The sequence below is a fragment of the Athene noctua genome, chromosome 1 (assembly GCF_965140245.1).
Source record: "Athene noctua chromosome 1, bAthNoc1.hap1.1, whole genome shotgun sequence".
In the NCBI taxonomy this organism is placed as follows: Eukaryota; Metazoa; Chordata; class Aves; order Strigiformes; family Strigidae; genus Athene; species Athene noctua.
Genome location: NC_134037.1, coordinates 36639538 through 36655102, shown reverse-complemented (window position 1 = coordinate 36655102; position 15565 = coordinate 36639538). Strand labels below are relative to the sequence as shown.

The window sequence follows — 15565 nt, the reverse complement described above, 5'->3', positions numbered from 1 at the left end:
AGGCGCCGGCGGGAGGCTGGAGCGGGGTCTGTCCGGGGGGGTCCGCGCAACCCCGCTCCCGCCGCCGCGGCTCAGGCACCGGCTCCGGCTCCGGCCTGGACGGGGCGGATCTGCGCGAAGGGACCGGGGCATCCCGGCGCTTGTTTGAGTGTTTCTCTGGAGGCCGGGAAGGTGCACCTGGGGGGGTGTGTGTGTGTGCTGCGGCGCTTCCCCGCCCGGACAGCGCATCGCGGGGTCAGGGAAGGCGAGACGCAGCGCGGAGACAGGTTTGGCCAATTCCATTTCTCGGCTGAGTGCTGCTGCTTCTTCCTTTTCTCACAAATGCTGTTTGCATGCTTTCTGCTCATCCCCTTTCCCCTCCGACCTGCGACATTAATGTGGATATCGTAATTGGGGGGGCTGGGAAAAGTGCCTGTCCGGTTGTAATGCTGTTTCATAGCCCGAACGGGTTTTGGTCATGTTTTGTTCTTAAAGATGCTTGTCTTATTTGTTGAAGGTGCTGGAAAGGTTGGGACACTGAACTTAATAAGTGTTCTTATTCCAAAATAATGCCTTTAGTCACTGTTCAGCTGAAGTAAGACAGTTTCAACACAAATGAACTGTTGCAGCAAACTGGATTTTAATTTTTACAAAATCAGTGTTTGAAACAAAAGGAGGAGAAAAATTGTTGTAGAAGACAAGCAACATGTCTTCCTATGTAAAGAAAATATTTTCCCTCTTTCAATATAATTTGGGAACTGTCATGTAGTTCTGAAGTAGCAAGAATATTAATTTGCTTTTGATATAATTTGATACAATCACTTCTCAAAAGTTAATGCAGCGGTGAAGAATATGCAGTCTTATGCTTCAACTTTGTATAGTGGGTAGGCACAAAAATTTATCGTAAGAGTTACTAAACTGATAACTGATTTTTTTTTACAAGCTTTTAGTTGTTTTCAGAGTTGACCCTGTGATAAACTGAACAGCAACTTGGGAAGTTCTGTATCAAGGTCATTCAAACTTTGTCTCTGTTCCTTACCTTTAAAGTTTAATGGATAGAAAGGAGAAGATAACACAGATGTGCTGCTTCTTGCCACGGGATCTGATCTTATTTACATCTTTCTTCTCTGAGTTGAGATGGGTATGAGGGAATGACTGAAGGTGATGATTTGAAAGCGTTACCTAATTTTTAATTGCCCGATTTGAGTGTTCAGCCTGATTGGTTTGCTTCTTAGAGAGCTTGACCACCTTTTGGCTCTCTCCGATTTTAGTAGAAATTTTAAGTGCTCAAAATCAGTGAAATTCTGCCTCTGGGTATCTCAGTCTGGCCCCAAACACTGAAGCACTCAGAAATAGTTTGACGTGTGGAGGATTTCCCAGTGGCTGTACAAGTTATCTTCAAAATCAGCTGTTGTACATTAAACAGGGAGAAAAAAAAAAAAGAAAAAAAGAAGAGGGAACTCATTTGTTAAGTTAAATCACCTCTTGCTGGTTTTCATTGTCCCAGGATTCTAGTGAGCAGCCTCTCACATCACTTAATGGGGAGCAGCTTTCTAGCTACCACTAGGAAGTTGTCCAGTCTCTCTAATCCTTCATACGCGGTGGCAACGTCTTTAGGGTTGAAGCGGAAGGATGAGCTTGCAAAGGCATTTGCTTTTCCAGTGTTTCCTTGGGATTGCTGTGAGTGGCAGAAACACTGTTGGCCCCTCAGGGAGGAAGCATCCTTCATGAACCATCAATCAGCTCATCCTTAGAGTGACTGAGTCCTCATTATTGCACTTCTCTTAACCCCCACTTACTGGCTGTCCACGAAACAGCATAGAAGTCATTACACCCCATTGCAACAAACTTTTCAGAATTGAATTTAAATGGCAGAATAAGGTACTACAGGAGCAGTACGTCTGAGGTGTCCTTGTGCTAGAGCAGCAGTGAGGACCTCTGGAGACCTCTAGGCTGTGTACAAACTCAGTTAAGTCCTCTGGAGACCTTTCCTGCCTCCGTCCTTCCCATCCTCTTCCTTCTACCTGCTGTTCCCCCTGCTGCTCGTGACTTGATATCAGGGGGAAATAGCTCTCCACCTCTCTCCAGACTGCCCTCCACATTAGCCCCTCCGTCGAGTGCTTCATCAAACACTAGCTTGGGAAGCTTGGCTTAGTCTGCTTGCAAAGCAGGGAGCTAAACCAGGCCAACACAGCTGCAGTGTGGTGCCAGAAGACTCACATGTACACAAACCACAGGGGCAGCTCACATCCTTTCGGGTCATCCTCTGGCTTGCCCTGCCTTTACCAGGGTTTCCTTAAATAGGTGAGTGCCCATTTCTATGCTAGAGATGGAAAAGATCACAGGAGCATTTATGATGTTTTCTCATCTTGATGGAAGTACAGGTGGAAAGGGCAATGAAAACACTAGCATAATTGTCAATAAATGTTTTGGGGGCTTTTCACTCTTGCATGCTCTGTTTAAAACATTCTGAAGTGAATGTTTTTTTGAGGGGAGAGGTGGGTTTTTGGAAATCACTGAGCATTTTTCCTCTGATAATTGAAACTTCTTCGTATTTTCTTTCAATATTCTAAAATATTGTAAGCCATTTTGGAGAAGGGCTCATATCAGCTGGCAGTGCTAAGCAGGGTTTTTATACTTCAGTTTGCTACATTTCTTGTGTTTCAAATGAAGTTTATGATCCTTCAGAAGGCAAGAAAATGTCTACTGACCACTATCTGTAATTACTTTTGCCAGTGTGGACAAGAACTAATGCTTGGTTTTAGCTAAGGTCTTGCTGCTGCTACTGCTTTTACCTTTTACAAATAAAATAAACCCCATCTAAGATCCAGTGATGCCCTTTGGACCTCTCCTGGTATGAAACTATTGCAATGTCTTTTAAAAACATGAAAACATTATTGTCCAGCTCTAAGTTATAATTCGTGTTGAAGTCTTGCTCTGGTCTGAGAAGAGACACTGTGAAAATGGTGCTGTGGGCTTCCTCTTTTGCATTTCAGTGTCTGAACTTAACATGCAGAAATAAAACAGGAAGAACAATGACTGTGGTTAAGTGAAGTCTGTAGCTTTATTGATTCAATGAATTGATCAGCCTTAAAGAGAATGTTAAACCACCCAGATGGCTAACCAGCAGACTCCAGCAAGAAGCCCTTCAGCCCCTCTGCATTTGTCACTGGAAGGAGATAAAGCTATCTGTGTCCTCTGTCACCTCTCCTTCAGGGCAGACTCATTCTTGATAGACTTATTCTTGATTCCAGCAGACCAAAGCCCTTCCCAGTGTAGCTGGTGTGCTGTTTTAAAAACTCCGTCTATGCCGTAAAACAGAACTGTCTCTTACAAATGCATTGACATAATAACTGGACTTCTTGTCAGCAGGCATGTAGCTGAAGGGGGGGGAGCATGGTGTTGACCAGGTTTGCTTTAAGGAAAAATTGCCATCCAGACCTGAAGGAGTTATTAGCCCCAGTCTGAGCAAGGCAGTCAAAAGTGATAGGACAAAGCACAGGAATTATAACCATAATAAAATAAATTAAGCCACATCTCTGGAGGGGTAGGGTTCAGCAGCTATCAGCATCCCATCATGCTTCTGATGATCAATCCAAAGCTTGCAGGAGGGAAGGGGAAGCAGAAGGACCTTGTGCAGTGAAATGCTCAGCATCAAACCCAGAGGAAGGTCAACAGGGAGGGCCTGGTTATTGCCCATCCGCTTCCACTTTCCTCCTTGCTGGCTGCTTCCAGAACACCATTCATGAAGGAGATTAAAACTAAATCCATAGTTGCTCTTCCTCCACTGTGGTGTCTGCCTGCTCTGCAAGCTGAGATTGGTTGTGGAAAGTCTTCATGCTCCTGGCGTCCCAGCATGGCTGCCCACAGGCCTCCCTTCTGCTCTCCTAGAACTGCTACTGGTGTGGCTGTGAACAGCTAACACTGCAGTCTGTGGAGGGATGCAGGAGACACAGCTCCCTGATGCAGCAGGGACCACACGAGGTTGCATCAGTAGCTTTTGTAGTCCAGTGTCCTGCCTTGTGCCAGTCAGGCATCTTCCTTTGTGGTGCAAAATCAGGGAACAGCATTGTCCTGGGGTGTTTGTTTTTAACTTCAGCAGTTAACAGTTTGCACATATTCATACCTAAGGGTTTGCTCTTTTATTTATTCAATGTAATTCAAGGGGGAGTGTGATGTCTTGAAGGCTGTACAGCTGCAGCCTGTCCACCTGTTCATCAGATACTGTGGGGAGGACACATAGCACGGAGAGACCACCTGGACCCTCATGGCAGCAGAAGACCATGTATTCAGGGAATGACTTGGGCTGCATGTAGGTGTGGCACACACGATAGGTGTGGTAACCTGTGGGGAAGAGAGTGCTGCACACATCTCAGCAGTGCTGTCCACAGAGGAGCAGACAGTACAGTCAAGTTCTCCACAGGGAATGGGAGCAGATCGGCCTGCTTCCCGGCTGTGGTCTGGATGCCGAGCCCCTGAGACTTACTGATGAATGCAGGTTATCCAATTGTATCCAAATATTTCTACCCATCTTCAAAAAAAACCCCAAACCAAGTCAGCAAATGCAGGGACTGGACTGGGGGTACCAAATTGTTGGTTTGTCAGTGTTTTGGCTGTATCTAGCCCCATGTTTCATTGTTAAGGTTTTGTTTTGGTTTTGTTTTCTTTTTTGCTTATTTTTACCCTGAATGCAGGTGCTTTCAGTCTGGACAATCTAGAGTGCATTTGCTCTGGATAACACATGGAAGACACAAGTGGTGAGAGTCTGAGGTGCTTTTAGTATTGCATTGGAGCCCATGCAGGTCTGCATTACTTAGCAAACATTAGCAGCAGCAGTCTGATGAGAAGCCTGATGATGAATCAGTTGTGAGGGACAAGAGGGGACATCACCTTGCGGTCCTGCTGAAATTCCAGCTTACCGACTGAGGTCTGAGAGGTCTACAAGGATGGAAAAGCAGGAGCAAGCTTCAACTCAGCTTTATTTTAGTGTTTAGAAGTAACACTGAAAAGGTGTAGATTTTTATTACTTTAGCATCTGTACAGATTTGGATGCTGCTTTCCTATCTATCGCTCACAGAACCAGATTTTAGAAGCAGTTTCCCTGGACATTGAAAACAAGTGTTGTCAAGTCTCTTCTGGGAAAGTTCACTTGTCAAATCTTATGCAGTCTAGTTTCACCATGTAAAAGCTGAAGCAGCATAAAATGCTGCACAGTGCTTCCTACCTTGTTCAGCATGGACATGTTAGCAAATTTACCTCCAAGTATTGGCACAGTTACAGTGCTTTATTTTTGTTTTTCCCATATGGGCCAGGCCAGTTATTCTCTACTGCTAGCTCTACTTCTAGGTACATTAAGGCAGTGAGAGTGCTAATGTGCTTTCTTCTCCTGTTGCTCAGTCTCATCGCTGGTTGATTTTTTTTCAGTGGCTTTCTCAGTAGTATTCTCCAGTAGACTCTCAGGTAGTTGTGGGGCCATGTGGGGCCAGTGAATTGTTTTTCACTCTGCTTAGCAGCCTGGGTGGCGAGTACCACCTGTAGCAACTGCTGGGTGAAAATTACCAAGCCCTTTATGAACAGCCTAGGAATTCAGAATCATTGGCAGTTTTCTGAGGATCTCTAGATAGAAACAAAAGAAAATGATGTCTTCTGTTTTTTCAATTTACAAGGGTCACCTTAGAATTTTCCTGTGGGACAAGGGAGGCTGGAAATGTTCTCTGTTTTGAAGATCTCATATTCTCATGTATATGTTCATGGCTTTGGGAGATGAGTCATTGCTCCTATGAGGAGAGATTAAAGGAGCTGAGACTGTTCAGTTTGAGGAAGAGAAGGCTCAGAGGAGACCTCATCACTCTCTACAACTACCTGAAAGGACATTGTAGAGAGGTTGGTGCTGGTCTCTTCTCACAGGTGATCAGTGACAGAACAAGAGGGAATGGCTTTAAACTCCAACAGGGGAAGTTCAGATTGGATGTTAGGAGAAAAAAATTTCACAGAAAGAGTGGTCAGACAGTGGAATAGGCTGCCCAGGGAGGTGGTGGAGTCACCATCCCAGGATGTGTTTAAGGGTCGTTTAGATGAGATGTTGGGGGATATGGTGTAGGGGAGAACTTTATGTAGAGTAGGGCTGATGGTTGGACTCGATGATCCCACCGGTCTTTTCCAACCTGAATGATTCAATGATTCTATGATTTAGAGCACCACTGGGTTAGGGCACACTCTTCTGTCATGGCATATAATATTTTGTGGAAGGATGCACGCTATTTCTTTTAAAATGTAGCCTGGGGGAGATGAGGGAGAGTTCTTGGCAGAACCTTTTGCATGGAGCAGTGTGATAGAACAGCCAGGGAATATATTGCATGCTAATAAAGTTCCTTCTTCAGTGTGAAAAGTGCATGCTTTGTGAGTGGCAGCGGGTCTTTTTTTACCTTTTGACATTCTAACTTGACCCATAATGAGGCATCCACCAGCACGCCTTTTCAGTCCTTTCCAAAGAGCTGCCAAAACTAAAGAGGTTTTTTTGAGAATAATCTGTGACCCAGCAAGGTTGGCTGTAAGGTTTGTTTGTTTTTCTCTCTCCCGCTGGTTCCTACTATTCTCTTACTCCCACATCCTATCGGACTCTTGTTTTCAAATGCATTCTTCAGCCTTCTCCTTCCCTACCTACTGCATCCTGTGTTCTGCTTTCTGACTTCCTTCTCTTTTCTTATAGCTTTTCTTTCCAGTTCCTGTTCGTTCTGGTCCCCGAGGAGCAAGGAGTGAAACATTAACAGTTGCTGGAGGACCAAGTTAATATGGCTGTTGTTATGAGTTTAGAGTTCAGGTGAGGGCTCCAGGAGACATCCTTTGTGTACAGCATTGTGCCCCGGAGCTCTTTGCAGCACTTCATTGCTGGGGCAGCAGAGAGGAATGTATATCTGTGCTTCATCCACTACCTTCTATAGCCCAGCATTTAAGATAAAAATACTGATAAAAGTTGATCTTTCCTAAGATATGGATGTTTCAGTTATTGCAAGTTAGTTAACAGATGGTAAATTGCTCTGCACTTCACTGCCTGTCTCAGTTACAGAGAAGTTGAAAAGCTTCAGACATAGGGTAAGCAAGGTGTCTTGATAGGGCATATAGGGGTTACAGGTACTTTGACAGTGGTTTGAAAAACACGTCATTTCACAGTACATTCAGTGTGCATACCTATGTCTTTTCTAAGCCATATTGCTGTTTTTACCACAAGGCTTTTACATTAGTAGGGGATATATCCCTGTGTTATCTGTACCTCTTTGTCAGTTGAGGATCACCATCCTCATAAATCTGTGCTTACAATATGTGCAGGAACTTCCGTGCTGATGTCAACGTATCCTGAATATAAATCACAGACATAAAATATTTATATTACTAATAATTTCTCCATTGAAATGTTGCACGAGTAAGGATGGAAAATGTAGGTCTTAGCTTTACGAGGATACACCTAATTTGTGTATCATGATCTTTTGTATTGTCTGAAAATACAGCTTTACAGACTGTATAAAGAAGAGCATTTTCCATCAGAGGTTAGCTGTAGCCAAAGGTTTGATTAGTCTCACCCTTGCACTCCACAGAATCTACTATTGTAAATGAAAATGTGCCTGGAAGAAGAAACTTTTAAACATAACAGTCACTGTGCTGGCAAATCTTCCTGCTAATATCTTATGCATGTGATGCCCAGATGGTTATTAGTTGTGTGCTATTGTAATATTATGTCCTGCTGGTTTATTTATAACCAGGATTGATCCATTTATGTATGGATGCATATAGGAATTAGTTTTCATTTTTAATCTTATTGTACATATTTTTGCATATGCAAAGCGTAAGGAGGAGTCCACCTTGTAAAGCAGGTTTGGTATAAATGGATTGGTGAGTAGATATACCTGTCCTGCTGGGATATTATGTACTTTTACCAACGTCATCCTAACAGAGAAATAAATGTAATGGAATTAAAATCTGATGTATTTTTTATCTATACATGTATAAAGTATCACTGCTTTTCAGATTTCTAGATGATTTTACATAGTTTTCAGTTAACTTTTGGAACTTAAAATATTTGGTTTGGGAATGTAACTGTAGTAGGTAGTTATTTCTTGAAAGATGACCTAGGTTGTTAATGAAAAAAACCTGATAAAATGAAGGTGATTTAAAAAATGGAGAAATATATATATATATATTTTTTTTTAATTTTTTTTTTTAGTTTAATGCATGTCTTTTAACTTCTTTCAGGCTGAAAAAACTTCTTGAGCAGGAGAAGATCTATCAAGCCCGGAAGGAGAAGGAACATACAAAGAGACTCACTAAACTAAGAGAAGAACTAGTCAAGCTCAAATCATTTGCACTCATGCTGGTGGATGAAAGACAAATGCATATTGAACAACTTGGTCAACAAAGCCAGAAAATACAGGACTTAAATCAAAAACTAAAGGAAGAAGAAGAAAAGCTTAAAATTATTAGTGCAAAAACAAAAGAAGATGGACAAAAACTGATGAAGTTAGAGGCAGAACTTGAACATAAAACATCATCATTTTCTCAAGAACATGAGGAAATGACTGCTAAACTGGCTAATCAAGAGTCACATAATAGACAGCTAAGGCTTAAGCTAGTGGGATTGACTCGCAGAATAGAGGAGCTAGAAGAAACTAACAAAAATCTTCAAAAAGCTGAGGAGGAGCTTCAAGAACTAAGAGATAAAATAGCAAACGGGGAATGTGGGAACTCTAGCTTAATGGCAGAAGTGGAAAACCTGCGCAAGCGTGTGCTTGAAATGGAGGGGAAAGATGAAGAGATCACAAAAACTGAATCCCAGTGCAAAGAGCTGAAAAATAAACTGCAAGAGGAAGAACACCATAGCAAAGAGTTGAAACTTGAAGTGGAAAAATTGCAGAAAAGAATGTCAGAACTAGAGAAGCTAGAAGAGGCTTTCAGTAAAAGTAAGTCTGAATGCACCCAGCTACACTTAAGCTTGGAGAAAGAAAAGAATTTGACTAAGGATTTGATAAATGAGTTGGAATTGGTGAAGACTCGAGTTAAAGACCTTGAGGCATCAGAAAGCAAGTTGGAAAAGGCTGAAATAAGCTTAAAAGATGACCTTACAAAGCTGAAATCATTTACTGTAATGTTGGTTGATGAACGAAAAAATATGATGGAAAAAATAAAACAGGAGGAGAAAAAGGTTGAGTGTCTAAACAAGAATTTTAAAGTGGAACAAGGGAAAGTTATGGATGTAACAGAGAAACTGATAGAAGAAAGTAAGAAATTTTTGAAACTGAAATCTGAAATGGAGGAAAAAGTGTCTTGTTTGACAAAGGAAAGGGATGAGTTAATTGGCAAACTGAGAAGTGAAGAAGAAAAATCCTCTGAACTAAGCTGTAGAGTTGACCTGTTACAGAAAAGAATTGATGGTATGGAGGAAGTAGAAAGAGAAATTACAAGAGGTCGAACCAGGAAAGGACCAGAGCATGGTTGTCATGAGGACAACAAGATTAAAGAACTTACTGTTGAAATTGAGAGACTGAAAAAGCGTCTCAAACAATTGGAAGTGGTTGAAGGAGATTTGATGAAAACAGAAGATGAATATGATCAGCTAGAGCAGAAATTTAGGACTGAGCAGGATAAAGCTAACTTTCTTTCTCAACAGCTGGAGGAGATGAAACTCCAGATTGCCAAAACCAAAGCAATAGAAAAAGGTGAAGCAGTGAGCCAGGAGGCAGAGTTGAGGCACAGGTTTCGTCTGGAAGAGGCCAAAAGCAGAGATTTGAAAGCAGAAGTTCAAGCTCTTAAGGAAAAAATCCATGAGCTGATGAACAAGGAAGACCAGCTTTCTCAGCTCCAAGTTGATTATTCGGTTCTGCAGCAAAGGTTTATGGAAGAAGAAAATAAAAACAAGAGCATGGGGCAGGAAGTTCTGAACCTAACAAGAGAGCTGGAGCTTTCTAAGCGTTACAGCCGTGCGCTGAGACCCAGCATAAACGGACGAAGAATGGTCGATGTTCCCGTGACATCCACCGGTGTGCAAACAGATGCTGTAAGCAGTGAAGCAGCAGAAGAAGAAACTCCAGCAGTGTTTATAAGGAAATCCTTCCAGGAGGAAAATCACATCATGAGCAATCTGCGACAGGTAGGTCTGAAAAAACCCATGGAGCGTTCTTCAGTGCTTGAGAGGTATCCTCCAGCAGCAAATGAACTTGCAATGAGGAAATCTTGGATACCATGGATGAGAAAGAGGGAAGCTGGGGCTCAGGGAACTCCTGATAAAGGACCCCGAATGCACAGTAGTCCAGTGCATCCAGGGGAGGTTGTCCTTTCACCAAAGCAGGGCCAACCTCTTCATATTCGGGTGACACCAGACCACGAGAACAGCACAGCTACTTTGGAGATAACCAGTCCAACCTCAGAGGAATTTTTTTCAAGTACCACTGTCATTCCTACTTTGGGAAATCAGAAGCCACGAATAACCATCATTCCCTCTCCAAACGTTATGCCACAAAAAGGAAAAGGCAGTGAAAGTCCCATGGGTCCAGATCGTTCTGTGTCTCCAGTCACTATAACAACATTCTCCAGGGAAAAGTCGCCAGAGGGAGGGAGAGCACCTTTTGCCGACAGACCTGCATCGCCAATTCAGATTATGACAGTATCAACATCTGCAGCACCGGCAGAAATCTCTGTCTCTCCTCAGTCACAAGATATGACCATGGGAAGGGCTGTCTTCAAAGTGACACCAGAAAAACAAACCGTCCCAACTCCAATCCGCAAGTATAATGCCAACGCAAACATTATTACGACAGAAGACAACAAAATCCACATCCACTTAGGTTCCCAGTTTAAACGCTCTCCCAGTGCTGCACCTGATGGTGCAAGTCCTGTGATAACAGTCAGACCGATGAACATAGCAGCAGAGAAAGAACTTGCGACCGGTACCGTTCTTCGATCACCCCGGAACAACCTGTCCTCGCGACCTGCAGCAAGCAAGGTGACAAGTACTATCACTATAACGCCTGTTACAACATCTTCCACCCGAGGAACACAATCAGTGGTAAGCAGTGTCATCTCATGATGTAGTCTTCATAGTAAGGAGAAAGGCAACCATAGTTTGGGTTTGAGAGGCCAGCGGAGAAAATGGGTGGGGCAAAGAGAAACTCTTGACTTCCCTACATTTGTTTCAAATACGAGCTTAACTATAAAATCAGAATTTGCCTTATTCATATATTTTTGTACCAGTGTTGGGTGCTGGTATACTTTTGGCATTATCTCCCAAAGGAGTAACTTTCAAAGGAAGGCCCTTCGAAGTTCCTCCTGTAAACACTCATAATGATTTTTGGCCCAGCTGGTGGGTCTTTAGAGTCTGATCATGCAGGCTGGTATTCTTTGGTATAATCCCATTATAGTAATAATTCAATTACTATCTGCTGTAGTACTGAACTGCGAAGGAATAAGTAGGCACACATGCTATCACTGCTTACAACTCCAAGCCTCTTTCAGCCAGTGAATAGTAAAGCTTTTTCTGTTCTTCTGAAATTCTCAACTTCTGTAAGTGCTGTATTACAATAGTGCTTCCTCTAACGTATTTTTTTATGCTTTCTTTCTGTGCCTCTGTGGTGGCACCCTGACTTCTTTTTCATACCCTGACTTCTTTTTCATACTTAAATCAGTCTCTCATCTTTGTCTTTAAACATATTGGACGTATTTATTGATAGTCTTCCCCCAAGGTTTATTACTGGACATGGTTTTGCATTGCTTTAGTTGGAAATACTCTGGGAAAGAAAAATTTAACCAAAATAGAAAGCCAGCAGTACTGTATTAGTCCAAAAGCTTATTTAGCTAGACAGAGCCTGCAGCAGATGCTTGGGGGAAGATTATTTTCAGCGTCTGTTCACAGTTTTTGGCAATAGGTAGGTATTTCTTTCTGAACCAGGGCCTGTAGACACATCTTTGTGTTTAATAGACCGTGTCAGATTTTTCTTCTATTTATTCTTCTAATTGCTTTTTGAACTCATTTATACTGTTGTTTCCACAACATCAGGGGGCACTGAATTCAGTTGTGGGCTCTGGGAAAAATGCTCTTTTGTTTGATACCTTTTATGCAGTACCTTCATTGGTTACAGCCTCTTTCTTGTATCTTGACAAATACTGAATAGTCATCCCCTGTTCATTTGTTCATGCCGCTCAGGAGTCTGCAGAACCCTACAAGACAGCTCTTCAGCCATCTCTTTCCAAGCTGAAATGTCAAAGTGTATTTAAGATACGCTTCCACACTTTTGGAGAGAGGCTGCCATTCACATTTAAGCCCTCTGACTTGAGAAAACTTATGTACATCATGTGGATCTATTTGGAATTTTACATGTGCGCTCTCTCTCTTTCTCCCCACATATATAATGTATTGTAGCTACTTTACAGTGTTTTCCTACATATTAGAGGCAACTGTTCATTTTTTTTTTAAAGTCTTGAAGCAATTAATTTACAAACTCCTTTGTCTCTCAGAAGCTTGAAAAACTTTTTTTTTAAGAGTTCCTCATTCTTTTTTATGAGATGTCTGTCTCTACTGTGATGATGCACTGAACTGTGGCAGACAAAACTTTTTTGTTTTGTTTTCATCTAGCTATAAAGTGGCTTCTTTCTTCACTTCATTCTCACTGATTTGGAATGTGAGGAAAATAGTTCAACCATAAGATTTACTTTATCTTATGCTTCCCTTTGTTTTTTAAGGTCCCTAGTCAGATGAGTGGGGAACTCTGAACTAGTCCAAATGGGCCTTTTCCTCCCAAACCCCCTGAAAAAAAATAGAATTTCTATGCTCACCATCTGTTTTGCAAATGACTACTTTACAAACACATTTCAATACCCCTAGTGAGAAAAAACAAGTTGTGATCATTTACTCAGTAACCCTAGAAGAAACCAACATCGATATAATTTTGAGGGTTTAAGTTCAAAAATTAGAGAAGACAAACTGATACACAGCTGCTTTCTTAGCTCGCTGGTTTCAATTTTTTTCTTAACTCTCCTCATACAAGATGCTTTGTACAATGTACTAATGCAGTGCCAAGCTACAAAGGGGAAAATAATTCTGAAATTTCTGGCTCTCATCTGTTGCTATAACAAATTTGCAGTTACTGTTTTCATATTTGAAAACATCTAACTCTTCTTCCAATTTGAATTTATAGTTATCTTCAATGTGGCAGGTGAAGTCAATTTTAAGGTGCACACATGGTACTTCTAAAGATTCAGCCTGAAGTGTGGTGTCTACCTGTATATGTGAGTTCAGAATCAGAGACTGTGGTTTCGTGATGGACTATCATGATTTATGAATTGCATGGATTAAGGGGTGTTATGGTTGTGTTGATTTACACAGACATACACTCTGGAGTAGCTAGAGATTTATATATTTCCCTGATCCAAGCCCTCTTCTGAGTCTGCAACAGTTTTGATTTAGATAAAATGAGACCCTGATCCAAAGAAAGACATGGGTACCTGCAGGAGAACTTGGGAAATCTTTGAGCACTTAAACAGAAAGATGAACCAAAAAAGGCACCGGTCAGTGACTGTGTCTCCACTGGCACATGAGCTCACTGGACCCAAATGTTTTGGAGGCACTTCATGTTCTGCCTGCTGCACAAGCACAGGGCTGGCCAGCTGAGCAGCTGGCCTCGTCACACCAGTGCTGCCACCCACCCTAGTCCAGTCCCAGGGATCTCCATGGCAGGAGCTGATGTCGTGTTGACTGTTGACCAGTTGGATTGAATTCAGTCTTTAACAGAACCGTTGCCACTTTGATTAAAAAAAAAAAAGAACCAAACTTTAAGCTGGTAACTGCCCTTTATATGATAGCCTATGGATTTGGATAATTACCACAGAACTGTAAAAAATGGGGTTTGCTCCTCCTTAGCTTGATTTGAGTCAGACCCACTCCCAGGAAAATACTTGGACTACCCTAGCAGATTTATCAGGTAAATTTTTTATTACAGATGGACCACAGCACAACAAAAAATTCAAGACTCTGAGACCAGAGGATATGCAGACCAAAATGAGCCTGAAACTGTAGCCTGGTTCTTAGTCTCATCTTAGCACATTAGCCCCAAGTCCCTGTTCACAGAACAGTTAATACAGTTTACAGTAAAAAACTCACAGAATAAAAACAAATATTCTTTGGGAAAAAACCCAACTGTGGTGCCCCTATCTAAGAAATGTTTTTTGATTTAGGCCTTATATTTAGCTGTAGGATTGCTGGTGAATTTGGATCTTTTTGGCTACCAGGATGGTTGTTAGTCTTATAATCACTTTATCCCTGTGCTTCCCACCTCCTAGAAGCCTGGCATCCAGCACCAGATGTTTATGCTGCCAGGGTACACAGTGAATCTGGTGACATGAAATCTGCAGGGAGCAGAGGGAATCCCGGCTGCAGCAGAGCCAGCATAGTGGCACAGCACCAGCCATGCAGGGTGTCCTGTGACGAAGGCAGCAAGGCATGGCTGAAAGGCTCTTGGCTGCCAGAGCTCACTGGGCACATGTTAACACAGCTGTAAGGCTACTTTTTATTTGGGCAGCATTTAGTTTGAGATCAGCATCTAAATTTAGCTCTTTGTCCCATATATGCTCTTAAGCTTCTGTTAGAGTTACCAGAAATCTAGGGGTCAGCTCACTTGCCCACATAGAGGTGCATGGTGCTATCTGCATGCCCGATGGCGGTTGAGACACATGTGTGAGTCTGGTATGTATAACATGGACTTGTAGTTTCTGCAGCGAAAGCTGACAGGATACTTCAGATGGCACAAGATGCCTCAGTGCGGACAACTGAGTCAGTCCCTAGTCATCAGTCCCCGTGTCAGCCCTGAGCCTTGTGTGCTCACTCCGAGGAGACTGGAGGGTGATTTGGCTGAGACCTCAGTCCCGTCCCTACCTTCAGCGTGAGCTGAATTGCCCACTGGGCTCCACTGACTGTATTGACTAGATAGTCAACCCTTTCACGATTCTGTTGCCTAAACATGCTTCTTTAGTGTCATGTTAAGTGCTGTCAAGTAGTCTACCGAACTTCCAGCTGCTTTATCAGAGGTTGCAGGTCTCCTTGGGTCCTCTGCCTTATCTACCAGCCCTAGTGCAGATAGCTTGAGTAGCCCAGGGCATCTCAAATTGCACTAGCTACCTATGTCAGCTGCTGAACTGAACCATTGCTGTCCAGGGCAAGCGGGTTCCTGATCTGATCGGGAACAAGTGCTGAAAAAGCACCTTTGTTATTAAAATAGTTCAAAAGTGAATGTGTGCATGAAAGCACTCTTTGTGTCAATAAAATGCCTTAAGCAGAATCTGTTATAAATCACTAAAACACGCCAAGTGTACTGTATATCCAAATTGCTTTTCTTCCTTTAATGGGACTGTCTGACCTTACTGCCACCTCACAGCTTAATAGACCTGCCAGTGTCTGCAATGAGCGCTGATTATTGACCTAACTAGCTTAGAGACTGCGTGTATTTTTCTCACTCTAACATGGATTTACTAACCTCGCTCTGGCCCCCTGTGCTGTTCCAGCACTACGTCCTGCCAGCTAGGAGCCAGCCAGCATCACTCTGCGTCCTGC

General features: G+C 42.6%; 1 protein-coding gene across 5 annotated transcripts in view; it reads left to right on the top strand.

Moving 5' to 3' along the window:
- The window catches only part of FILIP1 (filamin A interacting protein 1), a 111384-nt gene that overhangs the window by 83166 nt on the left and 12653 nt on the right, over positions 1-15565 (top strand). For 4 of the 5 annotated variants that reach the window (XM_074895927.1, XM_074895925.1, XM_074895926.1 and 1 more), the window contains one exon: positions 8227-11032. In XM_074895927.1, the coding sequence (XP_074752028.1) occupies positions 8227-11032 (2806 nt within the window). Of the gene's footprint in view, position 1; positions 267-8226; positions 11033-15565 lie in introns of those variants that run through there. The other variant, XM_074895929.1, reaches the window with a different exon arrangement.